At 35.4% G+C, this 24,132-nt stretch overlaps 1 protein-coding gene across 32 annotated transcripts in view; it reads left to right on the top strand.

Moving 5' to 3' along the window:
- The window catches only part of NRXN1 (neurexin 1), a 759,121-nt gene that overhangs the window by 267,149 nt on the left and 467,840 nt on the right, over window positions 1-24,132 (top strand). Inside the window, exon 9 of one of the 32 annotated variants that reach the window (XM_051616142.1) lies at window positions 7,561-7,712. The exons of the other annotated variants lie outside the window; for them this stretch is intronic. Within the exon in view, the coding sequence (XP_051472102.1) occupies window positions 7,561-7,563 (3 nt within the window). The 3' untranslated portion in view covers window positions 7,564-7,712. Of the gene's footprint in view, window positions 1-7,560; window positions 7,713-24,132 lie in introns of those variants that run through there. 32 annotated transcript variants of the gene reach the window in all.

Raw genomic sequence — 24,132 nt, 5'->3', positions numbered from 1 at the left:
AAATAGTTAAGAAATAGCCGTGCTTTCCTCTTTTAACTCCTCTAATTTGTATCCATGAGTAGTATGATACACAGTAATTTTGAAGCTGTTATTGACCAAATTTCTGTGGTTAGAGTAACATATTTGAGTGAGGACAGTTTTCTCAATTATTGTATGCATGACATGTATGGTTTGGTTTTCCTCTGATGTTTATTGATAGGGTAAAATTATGAAATTATAAAATTATTCTGGTAAATTTTCAGCCTCCTTTCAAATCAGCACCATAATTGCTTAGGTGAAGGGCTGTGATAACAGTACACTTTAGTATCCTTGTGATACTTTTAATTTATATTCTCATAATGAAGACGAAAGATAAAACAAATGTGAAACACTGAGCTTGATTCAGTATTCATTGAAGTTTGCAGACATAATTAGCATTATTACTATTATTGTCAGTATGCAACATCCAAGAGTTGGTACTGTAGCTGTTGTGGTTTTTTTTAACTGATTGAAATTTTTTGATGTCTGTAAATAATAGTTGGAGATGCACTCTACCTTTCAAGTTCAGCTGAAAGACACATAATAATGGTGCCTTGAGTATTTCATATATTTAATATATTTCTTAGTGTAAATTAAATTCAATTATTTACACATAGAGTGGAAAAAAACTGATTATTTCCAAAGAAATGGCAAGTAAGCACAAATATCAATCATCTGGGTTAACCTGAATATTAATTTTTCATTACATGAAAGTGGTATATGAAAAAAATCTGGCTACTGTGAATTCAGGCATCCATCAATTTATGGGAGAATCACTGCTGACTCATCTTGTAATAATGCAAAGATATAAGACACTATGCTTCTTTTTTGCACATTCAGTTCTGAGCAGCTAGCTCACATCAGCGTGAAGGACTCAGACTTTGAAGCATGTGATACATTCTTAGACTATTCCGGAGTAATAGTATGTTTATTACAAACTGTTTCTGGGATTCTTAGATTGGTGAGAGAGGTGAATCTTGCAGATAGTAAAAGGTCACTTTTGGAACCTGTGCCTTAGTTCCCCCTCACCCCAAACACTCTTCTTGTCCTATCCTGAGTTTTTCTTAGATTTCAAACTTAAGTTTATTTCTCTAGGCCTGCCTTCAAAAAAGTGTTGTTTGGATTTCTTCTAGCAGGGAATTCTTACATCCTGATTGTGGTTTTAGATGTTCCTTGCTTTTTAAAGCAAATACTGTTTTTAAATGCTTCCAAGAATAAACACTGTACCCTGTTCTACCAAAAACTACCAAATGTTTTAGTTTTAAACTATCAAGATCTCACAGTCTCCCAAACTGTGCCACCTATGGCAAAGCTGTAAATGCATCACTACAAAGGTTATGGTGACAGTAGTAGTGTTGTGACTGGTTTTGGAGCTGCCAAAGGTAATGACCTTCCTTTCTCTCCTCCCTTTGTGGAATAACTGTAATTTCATTTTCAGTTCAAAATACTGGAGTAGGACTGAAGTAGGGATGTGGGATTAAGCACTAGATGGATTTATATAGTGAGGAGGAGAGAGATACAGTAAATAGAGAACTGGCTATTGATGAGACAGTTTGGAGCATACAGTAGAAAGGTGGGAGAATTCAAATTGGAAGGTTGTAAAGGGATTGTGAGAGATGTGTAGCTGAGCTTGAAGAGTTAAGATTTGCCTTAGTGGATGGGAAGAGCAGCTTGAATGTATTTTTTTTTTCTTGGTGGACTTTGATCTGGGAAATGGAAAGAAGTCCCCAGGAAATTTGTTCTGCCTTCATTTCATGTGGCTGTAGTATCACCAGAAAGTGAGGTGAGAGCAAATTATATTTGAGAATTTGAAATCTGTATTTCAGAGTTCAATCCTCTTTCTTGTTGCCTGTAAATAGTATGCAAGACTTTATATATGGCGGTTAATACATTTTTAAATACAGTTCTGTTAGTATATTTAAAAGACTTAGAAAGAACAGTAATTTTCAACCAGTATGTTAAAGAATTTTATTTAATCCTGTAATGTCTAATATTGTCATTTTCATATACAAAGTATTCAATGTTTTATTCGTCCCTCAAATTTTTGCCTTGGTTTACTTCAATCAGTCACCACTTAGATAATTTATGAATGCTTAAGACCTTTCTTGCTCTCCTTTCCTCTATAAATGAAAACAGTATATTGTTTGATAGCATGAGTGTCTTATGAAATCTTTGCAATAGATCTCATTTTTAGATATGGAATCATCAACAATATAGTTTTCTGATAACATCTTCTCTGAAATAAGATAATATTGGCTGTCCTGGACCTGTTCTGTGGTGTTATTAGTTTGTTTGGGTTTTGAGGTTTCAGGGGTTTTTTTATTAGTAATCCATTTAATAGAACAGACTTGCTGAAAATCAGTATTCCAAAACAATTCAGAACTGGAATTATCCATTTACTAGGATGAGGAACGTCACCTTTTTAAAGAATATTTCTGCTGTTTTTCATTGACAATGTCACGAGCATACAGTTTATTGTTAATGATGTTGTGAATGATCTGTTAATGCTGTTTTAATGAAACCTGAAAATGTGCAATTTGAGTGTTTACTTCCGCATGTTAGAGGCACTGGGGACAGTAGCATAGAAACTTATTAAAAAGCAAAATATCTGTTTCTATGAGGGACTTAGCATCAGTTCTCAGGGGAGTCTATGCTTTCCCAGTGATCCATGCTGACAAATTTTTGAAAGTCAAGTAAAATGGAAGAGTGAAGTATTTGGCTTTGTTTCTTCAGGAGTATAACAAGACCTCATGATAGAAAACATTGCTATGATGTTGTCAGAATTGCAGAGTCTTCATTAAAGCTTTTGTCTGGGTTTAATAATATGTCTAGAGTGGTGTTAATTCTAGATGTAACAGTTTGTGTGCTATTGCCAGAGTCACTTCACTAGCCTGGTAAAGAAAGACGGATGGCACAGATTGTAAACTCCTCAGTGCAGAAACAGTCTTACCTTTTTACAGAACCCCACTATGACTTTGCCTTCTGGCATTTCCAGAATGTAACAATGTCGGAAAAATGGACAAATTGGAGATTGCGTATTTTATTTCTGGACACAAACAATTAGATCTAGTCTAAAAATAGCAGTATTCCACTAAATCTTTGCATGGGTACTTAATACAGGAATTTAAACTTTGAGGGTACAAATTCCCTTATGTCCTGGAGACATACAATTTTCTCTGTTTTCCGCACTGGTGGACAGAGGCACAGAAGATCAATGTATGCATTGTTGTGAGAATTGGTGAGAGGATTAAGATAGTGATGAAAAATGTTACACCTTTCTGGCCTATCCCAAGTCCCATAAAGCTGCATGTGCATTTTCAAGTATAGAACTTCAAGGATCTCGTTATAAGCATTATTTCCCCAAACCCTTCGAGATGTAACTTTGAGGAAGGAAGAGGAGAGCTCTTCTGTGAAAGGTGAGAGTATTTAAACAACCCACCCTTCTGCAAGAGGAAGAGCATGGTATTTTGTAGTAATGTTTTGGGATGTCTGAATTATCTTAATTTTAATATATTCATTACAGTTTAACAAAAAAACAGTTTCAGGAGTGATGAAATGGAGGAAAACAGGAGAGAATCAAATCCCCACTGAAAAGAAGTCAGCCTGATTTAATTACTGTAGCCTTTAATTAATCTCCATGTTTCTCATTATTTACATGTTGTAAATAATCTGTGATGCTCTAAGGGTTTGAGATTTTCTAAAGCTGCCATAAAACAGCTCTGTTGCTTCATCTTCTAGGGCTTTTAATATCATCATCAACTGAACACTGAAAAAATCTGTCAATAATATTACCATGATTTACCGTAAAGTTAAGTAGATAGCTAAATTGACTAACTAACTAAATGTAACTAGGCATTGTGAGCAAAATCTTTGCCAAATTTTCTGTGTGTGTAGGTTTAGTACAGTTATGACATGCATTGCTCCATGACTGTAGGATGGTAGATGATAGCAGTTAACCTGGTATTATTAAAATTTGTATGTGCAGGTTTATTAAATAATTTTAATCTGAAAAAAAGCCAAGAGTCATAGTTATCCTGTTTATGAAAGGCTAACAGCTTATTAGCTGTTTTAAAGGTTAATTACTATGTGTATCACTTCTATTAGTATAAAAATAAAATTTAGTATTACTTGTATTTGATTTTGTGAATGGTTAAGTCCTGCTCTGGTCAAGTGCTGAGATCTAGACGTGAAGACCAAACTAGTCTTTTTCAAGTTGCTTATCACCACTCAGAATACAAAGGTTTGACATAAATTCTTTATCTGAACTTCCCCAGATCTCAAGAGGATAAAGCCTGAGTCTAAATGACATATTGTGTTGATAAGATCAAGATATGCCTCCATAGGGAATTGGTGGTAAAGAAATAATTGATGTGGCTTGCATCACATCTTTGACTTCCCAGCCCATTTTTGAGCCATTTAGGAGTGGGTACATTGAGGACAGCCTCCATACTGAATGTATTAACTAGGACTAAATATGTCTATTTGAAACTATGTCAGAACTGTTTTGCCAGTGAATGTTCACATCTCTTCTTGGTTTTTGTTATGCTATAATATGCATTTAAATGAGCTATTCTGGATCCTTTCAGTGTGGCTCTTGATGAAAATTATTGAATTGGGTTTTTTTTATCAACTGCCTGAAGCTGAACAGAAATTGAGATTTTTAAAAACTGTGGAAAGTTCTGCCTGGAACTGGACATTTTAAGAAGCTTTGTTTCTAACTAGAAAGATTAAAATGTTGAAATAATTTTAAAATGTTAAGTAGAATATCTCAAAACAATATAAAAATCGGCATTCTTGTTGGCTAAAACTATTAATTAATGCTGTAGTTTCAATGCAACTACTTTTGAGGAATTTTTTTTCTTTTCTGGTAATATTTAAAGATCAATGAAGATGCACATTTTCAAATAAGAATAAAAGCAGTATTTGCTGTAATTTTCTATCTCTAATTTTTTTTTTTTCTAATGGACTTGTTCTTTTTTTAAGTTTGGCATTTTTTAAAAAAACATTTTCGTGATTGCTGTCTGCCTTCCACTCTAAAACAGTCTGTATTACGTAAGAAAACTCATGCCTGAATTCCAATGTAAATTTGATTATATAGCTCTCTACAGCTGTTCTAATTCTGACGTCTTCCATCTGCCTCCAAAATCATAATTTCTGCATCTGTACTCTCTCCTTGTATATTATTTCTTTTTGTTTTCCATTAATTATTAATCTTAGTTCTTTTTTCCATGCAATCTTTTATCTTGCTGGGTTTTATTCTCACTCCTTCTGTTATCTTTCCACTCTCAGTTATTTATTTTGTGTATGAAAAATATGTAGTCTCCAGAAAGATGTGATACTTGAATTACAGTATTTAATACCTTTCAAAAGCTAACTCCTAGGAAATGTCTGGCAAATTTTTGCCTAGACATCTTTGGGCTCTGGGTCCTCCCCTGCATGAATCAGGAGCACAGAATTGAGAGAATGCAGATTAATAAATCTTGTGTTGCTAAAACAAGCAGAGAAGCTGATGTGTTAATGTGTAAAGAGTCATTTCAATGTTTAAGGAAAAAAAAAAACAACTGATAAAATGCTAAGTTTTGCCAACACTGTGATGGAGACATCTCTGTAAAGCTACTTGCTCAGCTAGTGACTTCAGTACTGAAGGTCAAGGCAAGTTCGTTGCCATAGTTTCAATATAATTTTGAGAAAGTAATCACAGCACAGAATTAAAAAAACCCAAAAAACCAACCAACCAACCAACCAAAAAAAACCAAACAAAACAACCAAAAGCATTTGTAGTTAGAAGGCAGGCATTAAATTGTGTATATTATGGAGCTGGAAAATGTCTGTACTTCATCTGGAGAAGCTATATGAAGTAAATAATGGAAGTGAAGAGGGTATATTTCTCAGTTCACACATCTCTCCTGTTTCAAAAGGTCATGTTTTGTGGCTTGCTTCTGCAATTTGTATGCACAGAATGATAAGATGCTTTCAAATACTATTCTGCTAAAGGACATTCTGTAACTTGAGAGTTATTACATGGCAATTTATAACTTTTTTTTTCATAGACATTTAAAAACAAGTAGCAGCTGTGGGGTGATGCTTTTTAAAGTATGTGTTCCTGATTGTATGAGCATTATCTGGAAAAAAGACAACCCCCAAGAAAATGTAGAAAAACATAAGGAATGCTAGTAGGGAAAATCTTTCCTCTTGCAATCACTGTGTCTAGTTCTGTGAGCTGTGAAAGGCCTGTGTCAGTCCTTCATTTATCAAAGTAGCTACATGTCTTTGATCTCTGTTTTCTGATAGTCTTTTAGGTACAGATGGATGTAAGTCATCCCTGTATACAACAGTGCACATATTGGCCATTCTGTGGAGGCTCAGGAAGATCAGAAACAGTTGCTCCAGATTGTTATGCTCTTGTGTGGTATTACACCGCATTTACAGGAATCAGTTGGATTCCCACATTTAAAGTCTCTGCATTCATTGTCAACAATAAATAGGACATAGGTGCACTTCAGTTTATAACAAGAACAGGATAAAAAACCCCTACCCATTAAGGGTTTAATGCAATTAAATTAACTTCAGGTTAATATTTAAAAGCATCTATTTAAAATACAATGTAGGGAAGAGCAATCTATACTGATGATAAAAAGCTGTTGTAAGCAGACCAAGTGGAAACGTTACACTTTGGAAACTTGGAAACCTTATTGACCACAAGCATGTAAGGGCTTCCTAAGTTGTGAGATTTAATGCTTAGCTCAAAGACTATACGGAACTTTAAATTTATATTAACCTCAGTGACCTAGCCAGGCAGATTGTCTTCAGTTCTTCTCCACTCCCAGTGCTACAAAAATGCTTACTGTCTCTTTAATTAATTGATAGCATTTACAGTTATGGCCTTAAATTCTAACATGTTCTGTAAATTCTCTACTTGTAGTCAAAAAGCTATGTGCAAATATCTTAGATCTTTATTTCTGCCATGAATTTTATAGTGTGTTATAAATTCTGTTTTATAAGTTGGCCTTCAAAGATTTTTTTTCTTATGATTACAGTTAATTTTTCTTACTTTCTCCCCAAAGCCTTCATAACTAGCTTTTCCTACAAGGCTTTTCCTTTACCAATAATTTCCATTTGTTTAATGTCCTCTACTAGCATTGTCCTAACCTGGAATTTTTCATTTTCACTTTATGAGACTTTTGCTATCATCATAACACTGAGTATGTCTAAATTGAAATAGAATAATAAAATTAATGTTTTAATGGTCTTAGGAATTGCGAATTTCAGCCCCTTGGTCTTTGCCACTTGTCCAAGGTATTTGAGGCTTGACAAAAATGAACAAGAAAATAGCATATTTTTGTGTATAATATAGTGAATGCTTGCAGAAATATACTTATTTATGAACAGTATATATTTGAAACAGAAAAAAAAGAATCAAAATTTTGAGTACAAACCACAAAATATTTTGCTGGTAGTGGAGCATGAATTTTTGCATGTTAAAGTTCTATTGTAATTAATATTTATCATGTTTTAATTTATTTGATTTCTGTTTCATTTCAGTGAAATACAGAGATGCTAATTTAGAAGAACCAATGGAATTCTCTTTAAAACACTGGAGTTCTACTGTTGTAGAGTTTACCCTTAGCTTTGCTAACTTGTAGTCAAAAATCAAGAAGTATCAAGTATCTAAATAAAACTATGCACCAGTTTGAGAGGGAGGAAGTTATTTTTTATTACTATTTTTTGACAACAAAACAGAATCACAGAATCATAGAATGATAGAACTATTCAGGTTGGAAAAGACCCTTGGGATCACAGAGTCCAACCATCATCCCTACTCTACAAAGTTCTCCCCTAAACCATATCCACCAACACCCCATCCAAACGACCCTTAAACACATCCAGGGATGGTGACTCAACCACCTCCCTGGGCAGCCTATTCCAGTGTCTAACCACTCTTTCTATGATTTTTTTTTTCCTAATGTCTAGTCTAAACCTCCCCTTTTGCAGCTTGAAGCCCTTCCCTCTTGTTCTGTCACTAATTACCTGTGAGAAGAGATCAGCATCAACCTCTCTACAGTGTCCTTTAAGGTAGTTGTAGAGACTGATGAAGTATTCCCAGCTCCTTCAAGTGTTCTTCATAAGATATCTAAGTATTTTGTCAGATCACACTTGTACTGTCAAACATTTCATTTGTTCACTCGCTCACTGCCACTTACTTATCAAAACACCTAAGTAGTCTGGCCTGGGTTTCAATGTTCAGCATGAAGCTGAAGGGATGCTGTATGTCAAGTACTCCCCACATCTCTTGGGCTCCCTTTGCTGGCAACAAATCTTTGGGCAGATTCTTTGTATTCATGTTGGCAGTTGTTATGCTAGTATGTTACTTTGCTTCAGCTTTTTGCTTACTTCACTCAACTAAGCTCTGAAACAAGGAGCAACAAATTCACCTGTATTCTATATGAATGTTATGTGTGCGATCTGTTTCTCGTTGTTTGAGTAGTAGGAACAGGAATGGCACAAGTGATGCACTACAGCTATGTTTCTATCCTCCTGCTGTCAGATTGTAGTCTTCTGCTAATGGATTGTCTGTGCCAGGCTCCTGTCGGAGCACAAACGTTCTTGTCATGACAGAAATAGTTTTTGCTCAATTTTGCAGCTGGGAATGGTGTTCTGGGAGCAGTCTCCCAGAAGCAATGTTCTTTGTTAACCAGGCAGCTTATTCTTTTAACACTTGTTCTGGTAATTCTGCTGCTGCTTTCTCACACACACATTTTCATTTGTATTCATAACAGCCTTAGTCCTGCTACAAATCTATTAAGAATGTGGTAGTTACCTAAATCCTAATGAAGTCCAAACTTGCAATCCTGAAATCTGTAAGTCAGCTGGTTTCTATCTGTGGAGGTGCCAAGAGATGCTAGAAGCTGAATTAAGTTTGGTACAGTTGTTTTTTCCTGAGTGCTTACACAAGTTTTGATGCTCAGATCTTAATTCTGACATGTTGGAAGACCTTGGTATGTACTTCATATGTACATTTTACTGAATTTAAGAAGCTTGACAATGCCTTCCCCATCCTGCTCTGAAAGGTGTGATTCAATAGGCTTTGCAGTAAAAGCTGGCTTCTCACAGGTTAGTGATACTTCTTAGAAAGCATGGGCAGAAGGCATGGTGCTGTCCTTGGAAGGTGGAAGACAGGGTTCAGTTCTTCAGGAGAGTTTAAGTTTTGTTCTTCCTTCTTGAGTAAGTGCAGTCAGCACCAGCTTATTCTCTGTAGAGGAGGCTGCCTGTGGGTCTGTCCTGCTGAAGCCGTGGTGCTGTGTGGAGTTCAGATTTGTTAGGCTAATATAATAGTGCTAGAAAAAGCATGACTAGTGGCCAAGACCACAAGGACAGAGAAACTTGCTTTCAGGAGTGTTTCTGTCTTTTGCCTGGTAACTCCCATGTAAGTATTAAGCTTTAATACTCACCCACCTGTGTTATTTAATCCTATTAACCTGTAAGTAGTTGCATTCAAAATGTTCTGACTTGGGGTGACTACCTTGTTAATATCCTGGGAGAGTTTTCCTTTTAAGATGCCTATTATAACACATGGCTTTTTTGTGATGGCTCATATTCTCCATCTATGAAATTAAAAAGACATAATATTGTGTATGCAAAACGTTTCTTGCTCGCTAAAATTATTAGTGGTCTTGTGATTTTTCTGTTTTAACCATCAGGTATGATTGTTGGAGAGCAAAAGAATAGCTCTTCTCACAAGCAGGCCCCATTTACCAAAATAATTCTGCATGCTGCAATACAATATTAATATTCAAAGTGAAGAATAGCCTGAATGGAAATAAAATTACCTCCACATGTTTAACTGACATATAACTATACTTCACTCTTGACCAAATATCTGGTTGAGATTGGAAATCCTCTTGAAATTGCTTAGAATTAATGCAGGAAAAGAGCTAGCTCTCATTCATCTGTTTATGTATTTTTGGTAGGTATAACATGGAGATGTCAGATATTTATTTCTGTGCAATATAATTTTTATTCATGTCAACACTACAAGGTTGTTCTGCCTTGCATTCCTCCTGTTGAAAGAGTTTTGGAACACACTTGAACAGCTAACATGCTATCAGAAATAGTCAGAATTTGTAAAGCTCTGTGTCAGTCTTGGATGATGAATTAAAAATAATCTTTAAGATTTGCATATAACCTCTATGTTCAGTCAATTAGAAATCAGTTGTGCAAAATGCTGAGCACTTCTGATCTGGCTGATTTAAGTAGGCATTCTATCACCAGGCTGAATACACAAATAAAGTTAAAAACAAAGGTATTTTACTTGTGGTTTTAATCTTACAGTCACTTAATAGGTAAATTTTAACCACATTTTTGAAACAAAATAATTATTTACTTTCTTCTAAGTAAAAAGCTTTGCATATAAATATATTTTTGAATGCTAATTTATTTTTCCCAGATACCACTGCTAAATTTGCAAATAATTTCAGCTGGCCTGAGATCACTTTGGATGGATGCATCAACACCTTCAGTCGTATTAAATGAATGCCTTAACGTCTTTTATTCTTGAATTATTTTTGTCTGTGCTGCTGTGAACTAGAACAAAAATATTCATATTTAATGCACACATTTGCCTCTGGATATTTATGGGTTTTTTGCTATTGAAGAGTAAGTTCGCAAAGGAAAACGTCCGGATTTCTGCCAAATAAATGGTCCGATAAAGAATTACAAAGCCAAAAATAAATGGAGTCTCAAATTCAATGTGACCAGGGAGACATGAGCCTAGTAAATTCAAATATTGCGATGGTTTAAGAGATGTCCATTGTTTCAGAATTATACAAACAGTACTATGATGTGTGGTGATGACAACAACAGGCAAGAACATTCATAAACCCACTAGACGTTTCAGAGAGGCCATTCCTAAGTAATATCTACTAATATCTTAATTTTTTTCCTAGCTATATATTTTGAAACCATATGGTCTGTATTTGCTTCAAGTTCTGATTTTGTAATGGTCCCTGCTAACATGGTTTTTCAGTTCTCCTTTGTTCACTGTAGGTAATGTAGGTTCATATAAAGTTTGAAACGGTTTCAATTTGTGTTTAGTTGTATTAAGAAGAAACATTAAAGGTCTGTAATTTATAATTTTCCAAAAGAACCCAAAGAAAAAATAAACTTATGAAGCTAATTTGTTCTGTATCTTTTTGCCCACTAATTCTGCAACCAAAGAGGAACAATCAGCTGTCATATTTAGAAATGTTCACCATTGCAGCATTTTTAATTCTTGTAATCTGAAGTGTAGTACTCCTGTATGTCACAATGAGACTGCGCCCATGGAAATGCATGGATTCTTTTTTCATGGTGTGGTGTACTCTTTAATGTGAGCACCTTCTGAAGGGGTAGTGATAGAGAACAGTCATTTTTCTGAATGAGCAGTGTATTTTTAGCATCTTTTTCCTTGTCTGTTGAGAGTTGTTAAAGGATGAAAGAGTGCTGTAGAAGAAGAATAAAATACATATGTGGCTTATACCTCTATATATTGAGGTAATGATTTCTGTTTGAATCTTGAACTGAAGAGGTTTTCATTAACTTTCCCTCTTATACTGATTTTCTATTTTTGACCCTATTAAATAAATTCTGAAGAAAGTTTTCAGACTGTAAAGAAGGATTTTGTTCCTCTTTGATTCCTTTTGCTTTGTTTTTGTGGATGTTTTTTTAAAAGCTCTGAAAGTTTTCTTTCAGGCTTCTTCTGTTAAATGTTGAATATTCAAATGTATACAAAGCATATCTGAGGGTTTGGCTGGCTTCTCAGGATCGAAGCAACCATTTTTAAATACTAAATTATACTAGATTCCTGCAGATGTCAAAGAAATAACTGACAGTTACAATGACAGCAGATTCCTGTGAAGTTCATGTCAAAATTTTCGTTTGAGAATTTTAAAATATTGCCTATTTATATTAACATTTTTGAATCGTCAAAAAAGCACAGGTATGTATTCTTGCAAACGGATCATATTGTTTTCTCTGGTCCTCCTATTAAAAGTCTTTCATGGTAATTTACTTTCTGTGGTTCTTGTACTGCAATATTGTTATTTATTTTTCACATAGCAATTTAGGAAGACTAGCTGTTTTGTATGCTTTCTTTTAAAACAAGAAAAAATCTGTCAGTATTTTATTAACAGTTTATAATAGCTATGTGCTTCCTGGGATATATTTGTATAGCAGCAGCTCTTCTTTACCCCTGTGACCTGTGGATTTGTGAGATTACAGATGGAAGTGGGGGCAAGGTAACTAACTAGAGCTGGTTTTCTGTGAGGTAATTTGCTGTCATTATGCTGGGATTATATGAACTAAAAGACATGAGAATCCAGAAGCTGGCATTCAGAAAAAAGTAGTCTTACTTCTGGGCCTCTGTCCACCTGTGAAAGGGACTCCTGGATCAGTTTTTGAGACATCTGCTGGAAATATTGGTGGAACAATTTGATCACATCCTGTTGCTTCTCCTAATTTTTGAGCTATATCTGTCTCTTCTCCTTCCCCCTTTTTCCTGACACTTAGTTATAGCAGTGATAGTCTAAAGACTTGGCAAGAAGATTGTCCTACCTAGAAACTTATCTCGTCTTGTATTTCCATATAGGTTTCTTACTGCTTTGTGTTGTATTGTCTTTAGCTCTTGATTATTTGTATTTACTTGCTCATTTTCTTCTGCTGTTGAAACGTTTTCCACTGAAATATTTTTATTTGAAGTATTTTAAAGCTAGAGTGTCATTGAGATATCTCTGAGATTATGACAGATGTCATTCATGCAGTTGTTCTTATGGTCACTTCTTGGCTGAACCGCTGCACCTGTAATTTACACCAGATGCTTCTAATGTCATGTGGCTTCGTCAGGGTGAGGAACTTATGGGGAACATGTCTGATAATTGTATTTTTTAAGAAAAAATTTGGACTAGAACTACCTGAAATACACTTTTCTTGAGGCATTTCATGAAGATGCTAGTTAAAATATCACCTAACTTGAAATATGGTAATTTTGGTCTGCATAGCAATTAAAAGCAATTTTTTGTGTACAGTAGACCAACTTGAACACATTGTGTGGTTTTAAGCACATATTTTTTATTTTAAAATCTAGCAAAAATATGTCATTTTGCAAGGAAACATCATTGTTTAGGAAAGCGTAGTTGGTGTTGGGGTGACATACAAATTATTTTTAATTTTTTTAAAATTATCTACATGCAAGTAAAAATTAATCCTTTCTAGGGAATCCCCTTACAAAGAAATGACTTTGAGAGAAAATAGTGTATTCAGTGGTGCATGTCAGCTGTGGAACCTTCATAACACAGTGGGAACATGGCTTGTGTCTTTTTTCTTAGTCTTTTTATAGGAGAAATTACAATTTCTGTTGTATTCCTGGCTTCCCAATTTGAGGAATATGAGCATTATAAATAAAGTAGCTTTTATTTCTTTTGTTTCTCCGTGCATTTAGCCTCTGATAATTACTTGGCAAAGCTTTAAAGTCCCTGTGGAAAAAATAGAAATAATTTATTTAAATAATTAGAAAAATGAATGAACGTGTTCCTCCTTCTCCACAGTTGCATAACTTCATATAGTAAAATAACAGTCTTTTCAAATGTTCATTTCAATCTGTGCGGTACTTTTTCTGAAAGTAACCTTAGAGGTGATAGTAAAATTTACTTATTGAATGCTTTCATGCTCATTGTAAAACATCAGAAAACATGGAAATGTTTTAGTTTGTACTCTACAGATGCTACTAATCTTTGAAAAAGCTTTCTAGCATAATAGTTTATTTGTTTAAGTAGGAATTAATGTATCCCGATTCACATTTTAATATTCTGTTTTGTTTTCAGTTTGTCATTATTCAACGTAGTGGGCAGAGCAGATTGACTAGAAAGGTGGCACAGGATTGAATTGTAAAATGAATGCACAGAACTACCTGGGGTTTGTGCATTATAACAGATGGATGCATTAATCATGAATCTGCTGATTAAATATTTTGGCATATAGAACAGCAATTACTTTGGGATGGTTTTATTTTAAATGTTCAGAAATGGTGGTATTGTGCATTTTACATCATTCCATAGTTAATAGAGTGAAATCTCAGACTGTTTTACGCAAGTTTTAAGATGGGGTTGTAGTATGAAGAGTATCTAGCTTTTTCAGCTATATTTTCATGACAAGGATAACTACTGCACTACATTTGAATATCTCCAATAGAGGCGCTTTAACCTCACTGTGGTAAAAAATTAAGGGAAAACCCCTCCACCTTTGTTAATCAGGAGGCAATTATTGTATATTCTGCTTCAATGGATTTGGTGTATCCTATGACAAGTAGTTTTAGTAGCATTAAATACATAGTGGAATAGAAGTCAAGATGTAGTCTGAAGCTTTTTGAAGAGATTTTTATCTGTAGCTAATGAATAAATGTAATACTACAATGCAAATACTGATTCTAATTAAAATTAGATTTATGTCAGTGAAACTCGACTGACTGTCACAACTCTTGATATAAGTTGACATAAGAAGAGAGAGGCCTCCATCATTATTTTGCTTTGTAACATTCTTGGAATGAAAGTTACACACAGCATAATGAGTTTCCTCAGTTGGAGGGGAGAAGAAAAAACTTTATCAGCTGACAGTGAAATAATGAATATCTGAATCACTTCCAGTTTGAAATTCCTGGACTTGGCAACTGGGGCAGGTTGCCCAGGGAAGCTGTGGATGTCCCATCCCTGAAAGTATTCAAGGCCAGGTTTGATGGGGTTTGGAGCAGCCTGGTCTAGTGGGAAAAGTCCCTAGATGATCTTCCTTCCAAGATCCCTTCCAACATAAACCACTCTACAATTTCTTAATAATTTATTCTAAAGGTGGCCTAGTTACAATTTCTTTGAGTGTCTGTTTAGAAGAGAGGAAAAGATTTAGCTTAATTGTCCTGGTTTGTCTGTAATGCATGGATTTGTTTACTTCAGTGAAAGCAGGTAGTCTTGTAGTATGGTTTAAAGAGATTGCTCTTCATAGATTGTAAGTTTATGTGAAGAGTACATCTGCATATATTGAAAGGTTAACAGATGTTAGAGTTCAAATTCCTACAGAAAAAGAAAAAAGCATGGCAGTTCTTTTTCATATCAGTGATACTTTTGTCAGTTACATGGTCATATGGATGACCATATGACTCTCTTTAAATATGCATGCAAAGGATAATGGTACCTAATTATGTAATTATGTTGTTTTTATATTCACATGGGCAGAGCTCGTTCATATTTCCTAGAATATATTAGAGTTGCTTTCCAGATAGAAGTATCTGTGCTGTTAAATATCCATCCAATGCTGCAAACTGGATACACAAATGAATAATAAGGATTATGCACTTAAATTTATTGTATGCTGAACATAACATCTATATTTGGCACATAAACCCTTCCTTTGTTACTAATTTCACTAAAAGAAAGTTGATTGAGGATGGAAAGGTGAAGAGGGTCTTTGAGGATGAAGAACTGCCAAATTTGTTTCCTTTGCAAATCCGTGTAGTGAATGAAGGGTCTCAAATATAGTTTTATAAATATATAATTATGTGACAGTCATAAAAGACAATTTCATGTTATGAATGACAATTAAAAGCTCACTTTGGAAATGACAAATGCAGAATTTCCAAAATCGAAGTAATTTCTTTCAGTAACCTAAATAAAATCAATTGATCTAATATTTTTGCTTGTTGTCTTAGATGTAAAATTCTTATAGCTTTTTTCTTGGAAAAAATTGAGAAGAAGTATATTCCATGCAAGTATAGCACCCCATTCACCTCCACAGCCTCCTGTAATTACACAGCAACAGAATACTGTTAGCAGTGGTACAGGAGAAGTTGCTGCTGTAGATTAGCGAAAGAGTATGTTAAGAAGTGTATTTGATCTGTATATGCTCTTCAGTATCCTACCATTTTTCCTTGAATTCTTTTCCCTGCTCTCCAAGTTTTGGGGAGTTTCTGTTCCATATAGTACCTGCAGGAAGAAGGAGGACTTTGAGGCTGTGTAAGGAAGAATATGACATGGGGAAGTAGTTCAGCCATTGCTGGCTTTACTTTGTGATACTTGCTTTTCTTTTCTCAATTCTTGCTCCATAAGTCGTAACTTACAGGCATCGCTGCTGCAAGCTATTGCTGTTGATCTTTATCTGTGGCATGGAATCAGGCTTGTGGTCTGCCAAATTTGAAATTATGAGTGATTTATAACTCTCTAGATATGGACAAAAGACAAAGGGTTTTCTCTGATTAATTTATAAAGTTTATTTGAAGAACAAGCTCTCAGATGTATGTCAGAGCTTACTAAAAAAAAACCCAACAAATCCTCATAAAAATAGACGAGAGTAGAAACTTTTTCAACAGAGGGTTCCATGTATAGGTATAGTGTAAGTATAAACATGACTCTACTATTTAAAGCATTTTATTTAAAGTTCTTAAATTTAATATTTGTTTTTTTAAAAAAGATAATCTATTTTAGGTGTTTAGTCTGTGTATTACTGTAATAGAAATGACAAGGAACATCCTTGAAATAGTCCAAATGTGTAATTGAATCTGATACCCTTTTCAGATGAACACTAGACCTCCTGACGTTTATTGTGACTCTTCATATTTAGATCATAGATACAGCATTAGTTTTTATATAAACACTTCTGTTTCTGTACAAATACTACTGAAATAAATAACATTTGGTATTTATGATTATTAACAATTTTTGTGTGCAGTGGGTCAACCAAATTTATTTAAATACAGGATGATTTGTGCAAAAGTCTGGAATGCACATGCACTGTAGGAAACCTTGAAGTGCGTATTGACCCAGTGTGGTAGCTGCTTTGCTAAAGGAGCGAATCCCAGGCCTTTGATGCAGTTTATTTGTTGGTACTAGTTCTGCAAGTTGCTACTTACAAAAGACAACACTAGAAAAATACTACTTCTGGTTACAAAACACCTGATCATGTGCATATTTGTTTGTAATATGCAGCAGATAGAGATATATTGTTACAAATTTATTAAGAGAGATCTCTTAAGACAAGTCAGATGTTCCATAAAAATCAACCATTTACTTTGCACTATGTTGCTTTATTGGTAGTGGAACTACTCCAAATTCTATTGTTAATTGCTATTTTACTTTCTCTCTCTCCCCATTTGTTGTAATTGATTGTGGTTGCTTTTTCAACACAGATGAACAACTTTATTCTTGCTCTGTATGATAAGTATTTTTTGTAATTCCACAGATGTATTTAAAGTGGTGAAAAAGCAAGTGAACAAATCCAGACTTTGCTACAGATTTGAAAGCAGCTTGTCCCGTTTTAGTTTCTTGCTCAGCATTTTCTTTCAGAGGATTTTTTTACTATAAAAAAAAGCTTCTACATGTGTTAATGTTTGTATGCTTGCTTACAATTTAAATGTGGAAGAGGTAACTCGATATAGTTTGTCACCCATGAAAAAAAACCACAAAACCAAAACAAGCAAACAAACAAAAAATCAAAAACACAGACAAACAAAACAACAAACACTAACAAAAACTACACACACACACACACACAAAAACCCAACTAACAACCCAAAACCCCCACAGCTTTTCTGAAGAAAGCAGTCTGTCCATTAGGTCTTTGGGATGCAGGCCTTTGCAGAGCCCTGAATACATTATCATCAAGTAGTTGTCACTGTTGCCTGCTTTCGTTGTGGCAACCAAATCACCTACAGGAAACAGAAAGACTTTGGAAAGTCTGAATTTATGGGTATTGGGTTTTCAAAGAGGAATTCTCTTACTGCATTTTTAAAAAAAGCTGGAAAGTGTGCACATTTACAAAGGTTGCAATTGTGGTAATCTAGTATTAGCAAGAGTGTGTCCTTTGCAAGAAAATATGATTGTTGAGATTTAGCGGAGGACAGGCAGAGGCTCTATGGATATCTGCCCTGTTATCAGGAGAAGTAGTCACCTGACCTACACTATCCATCTACCTTCCATTAGAATCAATTGCATTATTTATATTATCTTTGTAATGGATTACTTGATTTTTATTGGGGTTGACCTTGCTCACAAAATAAGGAAGCTTCCACTGATCTCAACAGTGCAGAATCAAAACTGCCTTCATCACAATGCACTCAAAGAGCATCTCAATAATTATGTAGGAGTATTGTCTCTTTTGTGGTACATAAACAAGGTGCGCACATTTGAGGAGGAATTAGGGTCATGAGGAAAGTGGAATCGACATCTTTGGATACTGTTCTTGAAATTTCCATGTGTAATTGTTAAATTGTTTTGCAAGGAACTCATTAAGCCTTTGTGTTTCCTGAAGCTGAGGCTTTGTAACACTTGATTCTCTATGACTCCTTTTCCAGTGGTACATACAGTGTATCATATGTGAGGATAATTCCTGGTTCCAAAATTCTATTAATTTCTCAGATGATTGAAGCTACAGATCTTATGAAGCAGTAAATTATCTTGTTACTGGCAGAAGAATGCATGGATTTTGAGTAGGCAACAGTGAATTATACAGCTAACACTAAAACTAGTGTGGTAACGTCTATATCTCTGACCCATTTATATCTGTATTACATTTAACCACAAGTTTGACACTCATAGTCTCTAAGATTGTCCTTATTCTGTAATCTTCTATTAATCCAAACTGTCACAATTTCCAAGGAACACTGATAATCTAATGTGGCTTCCTGTATAAAATAGGTCATTTGGTTTAGCTGAAATAATTTTTCTCCAATACAGTAGCCACTGGTACTTTTTTCACTGTTCTGCTTAACTAAAAATAATTTAAAAAAAAATAAAAATCTGCCTCATTTCACAGAAAGTATTTCTGGTAGTCAAAAGGCCTCCCTGTAATAAGTATATGTCTTCACACCTGAATTAATCCCATTTCAGTTTTCTTTCCTTTGTATTTGGGCCCTCTGTTGCCTACTTTATTTTTTCCCTCCATGTAGAAACATTTGAACTGTGACTGTTGCCCACCTCATTGTTAAGTCGAATGTTCTGAATCATTTGTATTTTTCTGTGTAGTGTATTTTCCAGTTTTTCGGTAATCAGATTGCTTTATCAAATGTCAATAATTAGCTGATACAAGCCTTGAAGATTTTTTTCTGAGGTACTTAGACTATTCAGGTTGCTTATAAATTAGAAGGCTCCAGTTTTTATCCAAAGTGCATCTGTGTTTCCTGAAGACTGTCACAATAAACGCTAATATAAAAAAGAGTAGAATATTTGTGTGCATGATGCAATATTTTAACTACTGAGTGTGAAGAAGATGGAGTTAAGCTTTTTTCAGTGATGACCAGTGATAGGACAAGGAGTAATGGATACAAATTGGAGCATAGGAGGTTTAAGGTGAATATCAGAAAATTTTTTTTACTGTGAGAGTGACAGAGCACTGGAACAGGCTGCCCAGAGAGGTTGTGGAGTCTTCTTCACTGGAGATATTCAAAACCCGCCTGGACGCTTTCCTGTGTGATGTGCTCTAGGTGACCCTGCTCTGGCAGGGGGGTTGGACTAGATGATCTTTCGAGGTCCCTTCCAACCCCTATGATTCTATGATTCTATGTTACGTCTCAGTGTTTTTTCCTACACCTAAATTGATTAATTAATATACAACTCTCCATCTAACCAGTCCTGATGCATAACCTGATGTAATTGCCACTTACTCTTACTTACTTAACTGTGGAAAAACTTGCAGATTAACTCTTAAAAAAAATCTCAAGCTAAAACAAGCAAATCCCATCAAGTTTGGGCTAGCTATGGTCAGGATATGTTGAATAGCACATTTATTTGCTATGTTTCTATAGCACTTTGAGATCTTTCAGGATAGTTGGCATCACTAAATTAAGATAAATTAATACTATGAATATGAAAGTAGGTGAGTATGTGTGTTACCTACTTCCAGAATTCAAATTCTGTGTAGCTTGTGAAGTGGTATTTAAAGTAGCCAATAAATACAGTAAAGGAAATGTTACCTAGTTCAGATAGCTTGATGTATCCATTCATTATCATAGTAGAAGTGAGAAGATGGATGTATTTTGAAAAAAAAGTGTGAAGACCCATAAAGCACATCTGCTGTACGTACAGAAAATACCAACAAAGAGCAAGTGTGTTTTCCATGGAAATATATGTGGACTCCATTAGCAGCTCAGGTGAACTTAATGAGGCATTTTTTTAATCAGACATCAGTATAGATTAGTGTAAAATAATTTATATAAGATAAACAGAAATTAAACAAGTAAATGGGTTAAAGTGATATTTAAAAACAGTTACAGTGTTAGGAAACTACTGAATTATTTTTCAGTGAAGAAATACAAACAAAACAGACTGACATTAGTCATATTTCAAGTGGCACTGAAGAAATTCCATCTCTTCTAAAGATAATCTGTATAAAAGGATACTCATGTGAGATTTTTAAGTACCTGTATCTCTTGTTGAGTAGCACTTTCAGCAAATTAGCACAGAAATACATAAATTACAGAGAAGTCAAATTCACTAAATGCAAAGCAGAGGATCCCAAAAGAGACTTCTGGAGTCCATTTCTTACTGACATGAAAAGAAGAAAGTGAAAATGGGGAAAAATTGAGAACTATATCGTTAGAGATCAGTGGGTTGTGAAGCGGGTTCATGTTAGTAAGGAATGCAATTTCCTGATCAATGCAAAGTTTCAGGATGGACAGAAAGTAACTACAGTGAGTAAAGAACAGTGAACAAATAGTGTTCAAATCCAAAATGAATAGCAGTGTACTTTGCTAGAATGAAGAGCACTGTGCCTTTTTCTTCAGGTTTGAAGAGGAGCTTGGATTAGAAAAAGATGAACCTTTGGAATACCTCTGTCATCCTGAAGGGACGTAATATGAGAGGACAATATTTAAAGCAGCTTTAGTGGGGAAACTCAAAGTTAGATCATGGGTCAAGTATTGTATCTTCAACTGACTGTGCATATAAATACTACAGACATAAAACCAAACATGAGAGTGATGAGTTGTAGAGCATACAAATGTGTAGTCTGCTCAACAGTTTTTACAAGAATGATTACCAAATGCTTCAGAAGTGTCTGTAAAGAAATATTAACTGGAGTGAGGTGGATAGAAGTGTACAGAAAGTAGATGGGAAATGAAATTAGGTAAAACCTAGGAACTCACTAACCTGATTACCTTCAGCAACAAAACAGTCGATATTTTTTACCTGGACAAAGCCTTAGACACTATTTCCCACAGCCTTCTCCTAGAAAAACAGGCAAGACAGATTGGGTGGGTGGTCTGTGAGATGGGTAGGAAATTGGTTAACAGGTCACACTCAGATGGTGGTGTTCAATGGTTTTTACTCAGGCTGGCAACCTGTCACATGTGGGAGATCAATACTGGACCCCATGCTGTTCAGCATTTTCATAAATTATCTGGAAGCACCATCACTAAGTTTGCCAATGACACTGAACTGGATGGTTATATGGACAGATCAGAAGGAACAGCCATTTTACAGGCACCCAGAAAGGCTGGAAGAGGGGGCTAGCAGGAACAGTCTGAAGTTTAACAAAGACAGGTGTAAATTCCTGTCTCTGGGGTGACATAAGCAAAGAGGCTAGGCTCTGTGTGGCTGGGGAGCAGCCTTGCTGAAAGAGACATGGGAGTCCTAATGAATAACAATCTGAACATGAGTTAGCAGTGCAGCAATGCAGCAGTAAAGGCAAATCAGATTCTGGGCTGCTTCCACTAGAAGAGATAGTGATCATCTCATTCTATTAAGCATTTGTCATGCCACACCTGAAATACTGTGCCCAGTTCTGGTCTGCAAAATTCAAAAAAGATGTGGAAAGACTGGAGACGGTCCAAAGGAGGGTCACAAATCCACGATCAGTGGAAAAACATCCCCACGGCCATAACGGAGTCACTATTGCTGGAGATTTTTAAGATGTGATTGCACAGGTTGCTAGATAATCTCACCTAAGCTCCCTTTCCCATGAAAGGTTAGACCAGATGATCTTCTGAAGTCCCTTTCAACCTGGACTGTTCTGTGACTCTATGAAAACCAAATTGGAGAAAGTCCAGGAGAGGAAAAAATGTTGCTTATCATAAAGGAATTTAAATTGGTGGTGAAGTAACTGTATCATATGATAGACAAGTATGGTAGTATGTAAGGTGCAAGATATATAGACCTGTTGGAGAGGGTCCAGAGAAGGGCCACAAAGATGATCAAAGGGCTGGAGCTATGAAGACAGGCTGAGAGAGTTGGGGAGATCTAGGTCAATTATTAGGAAGAAATTCTTCACTATAAGGGTAGTAAGGCACTGGAATATGTTGTGCAGGGGGGTTCTTGATGCCCCCTCCCTGGAGGTGTTTAAGGCCAGGTTGGATGAGATTTTGTGCAGCCTGGTCTAGTGTCTAGGGGTCCCTGCTCATAGCAGGGGGTTGGAACTAGGTGATCTTTAAGGTCCCTTCCAACCTTAACAATTCTATGATTCTAAGACAGAGTTTTCTGAGTTTGGGCTTCTAATGAAGTTAAGAAATGATAATGAAGAAAGAAGAGAGAGGGAAAGTAAGTTTCTTTTTACAGCATCTGTTCTGAAGCATTTGAAATCAGAATAGAAAGATCACCAAAGCATACCTGACCTCCAAGATGCTTTCATTATAAATTGTGGGGTTTTAATGCAGTTTAATAATAATAATTTGTGGTCAGGACCAAGTATCCAAAATTATTATATTTAAGGAGTTTTTTTACCCCTCTAAAGTATCTAGATAGTAACTGTTTGCTTTTCTTAACTGAAAACCTTTGCTTTTAACAGAAGTTTAAAAAAAAGAAGAAAAGAAAAAAAAAAAAAAGAGGAGAGTACTGCAGCAGGACCTGGAAAGGCTAGAGTATTGAGTGAAGTGGAACCTAATGAAGTTCAGCAAGGGCAAGCGTTGGGTTCTGCACCTAGGGAAGAATAATTCCATGCACCAGTACAGATTAGGGGTTGGCCTGCTGGAAAACAGAGAAGGACCTTGGAGTCCTGGTGGGTAGTAAGCTAACCATGAGATATTCAAAATGCACCTGGACACAATCCTGTGCCGCCTACTCTAGGGGAGCCTGCTTTAGCGGCGGGGCTTAGACTAGATGATCTCCAGAGGTCCCTTCTGTGATACTATAATTCTGCAGTGTGTGAGGGGGAAAGGAGTTTTATGTGTCAGCTATTTATTCTAGCAACAACAAATATTAATTTATCTGATAGTAGTTTGGAATGTGCAAAGAAATACAGCACTACAATGGTGAGTGACTGACAGCATTCAGGCACAGCAACTTATATGCTAAGGGAAAATGTCTAGGTCTTTTTCCTTAACAATAACTATAAGTATTTGAAAAGTGTAAATCCTAAAGCACAAAAGCACAAGGGAAGCACAATGGGATTACTAAAGTGAAAATTCAGATTGGCTGAGTATTAGGAAAAAAATGATTGACAGTGAGAATAGATTATGTAGTGAAACACTTTCCCAAAAGTAAAAGTCCTGTCTCAGAGTCTCAGTCTCCTTCAGACTAGATTGTATTAAGAAGCAAAAGCTATTCTGCATGGAAATACCTTGTTCTTGGAGAGCTGTACTGGAGGACTTAATAGATTTGCTACGAGTAATTTTTGTGAATCATTTAGAGATGCATTACAGATTTTCGCTCCCTGAAAGATGTTCTATAACTTTTCTTACATGCCCTGCTGAGTGGATCATGGTGAGTTTGTGGTCATCAGAAATTTAGTAAATCAATGTCCCATAATAGTACTTGAAATACCTTATTTACTATACTTTTGTGAAATTGACTCTTTTAAAGAAGAGGAGGAAACAGGGGATTGTGAAAGATGTAGGATGTTTGTTTTCTGGCAAGGAAAGTGCTTGATATGGGAATTCTGGAAGTTTACAGACCCAGTGATTTCACTGTGATCTGAATTCCATCCTTTTTTCCTAGACTGTTTCTTAGTATATTCTAAGAGTTGTAAGTGTTCTGGATACTAATATTGGCTTAAAAATGTACAGCTTGCAATGATCCAAAGGAAGCGAACACAAAAAGTCTTAAGAGTATACTTACTTCAGGTACCTGACCTTCAGAAAAAGAACTTCGTCTCCCAGATGCTAACAATATTTCTTCA

Source organism: Apus apus, chromosome 3 (assembly GCF_020740795.1).
Source record: "Apus apus isolate bApuApu2 chromosome 3, bApuApu2.pri.cur, whole genome shotgun sequence".
Classification (NCBI taxonomy): Eukaryota; Metazoa; Chordata; class Aves; order Apodiformes; family Apodidae; genus Apus; species Apus apus.
The sequence above is the reverse complement of the archived record's forward strand: the minus strand, read 5'-3'. Positions and strand labels throughout refer to the sequence as shown.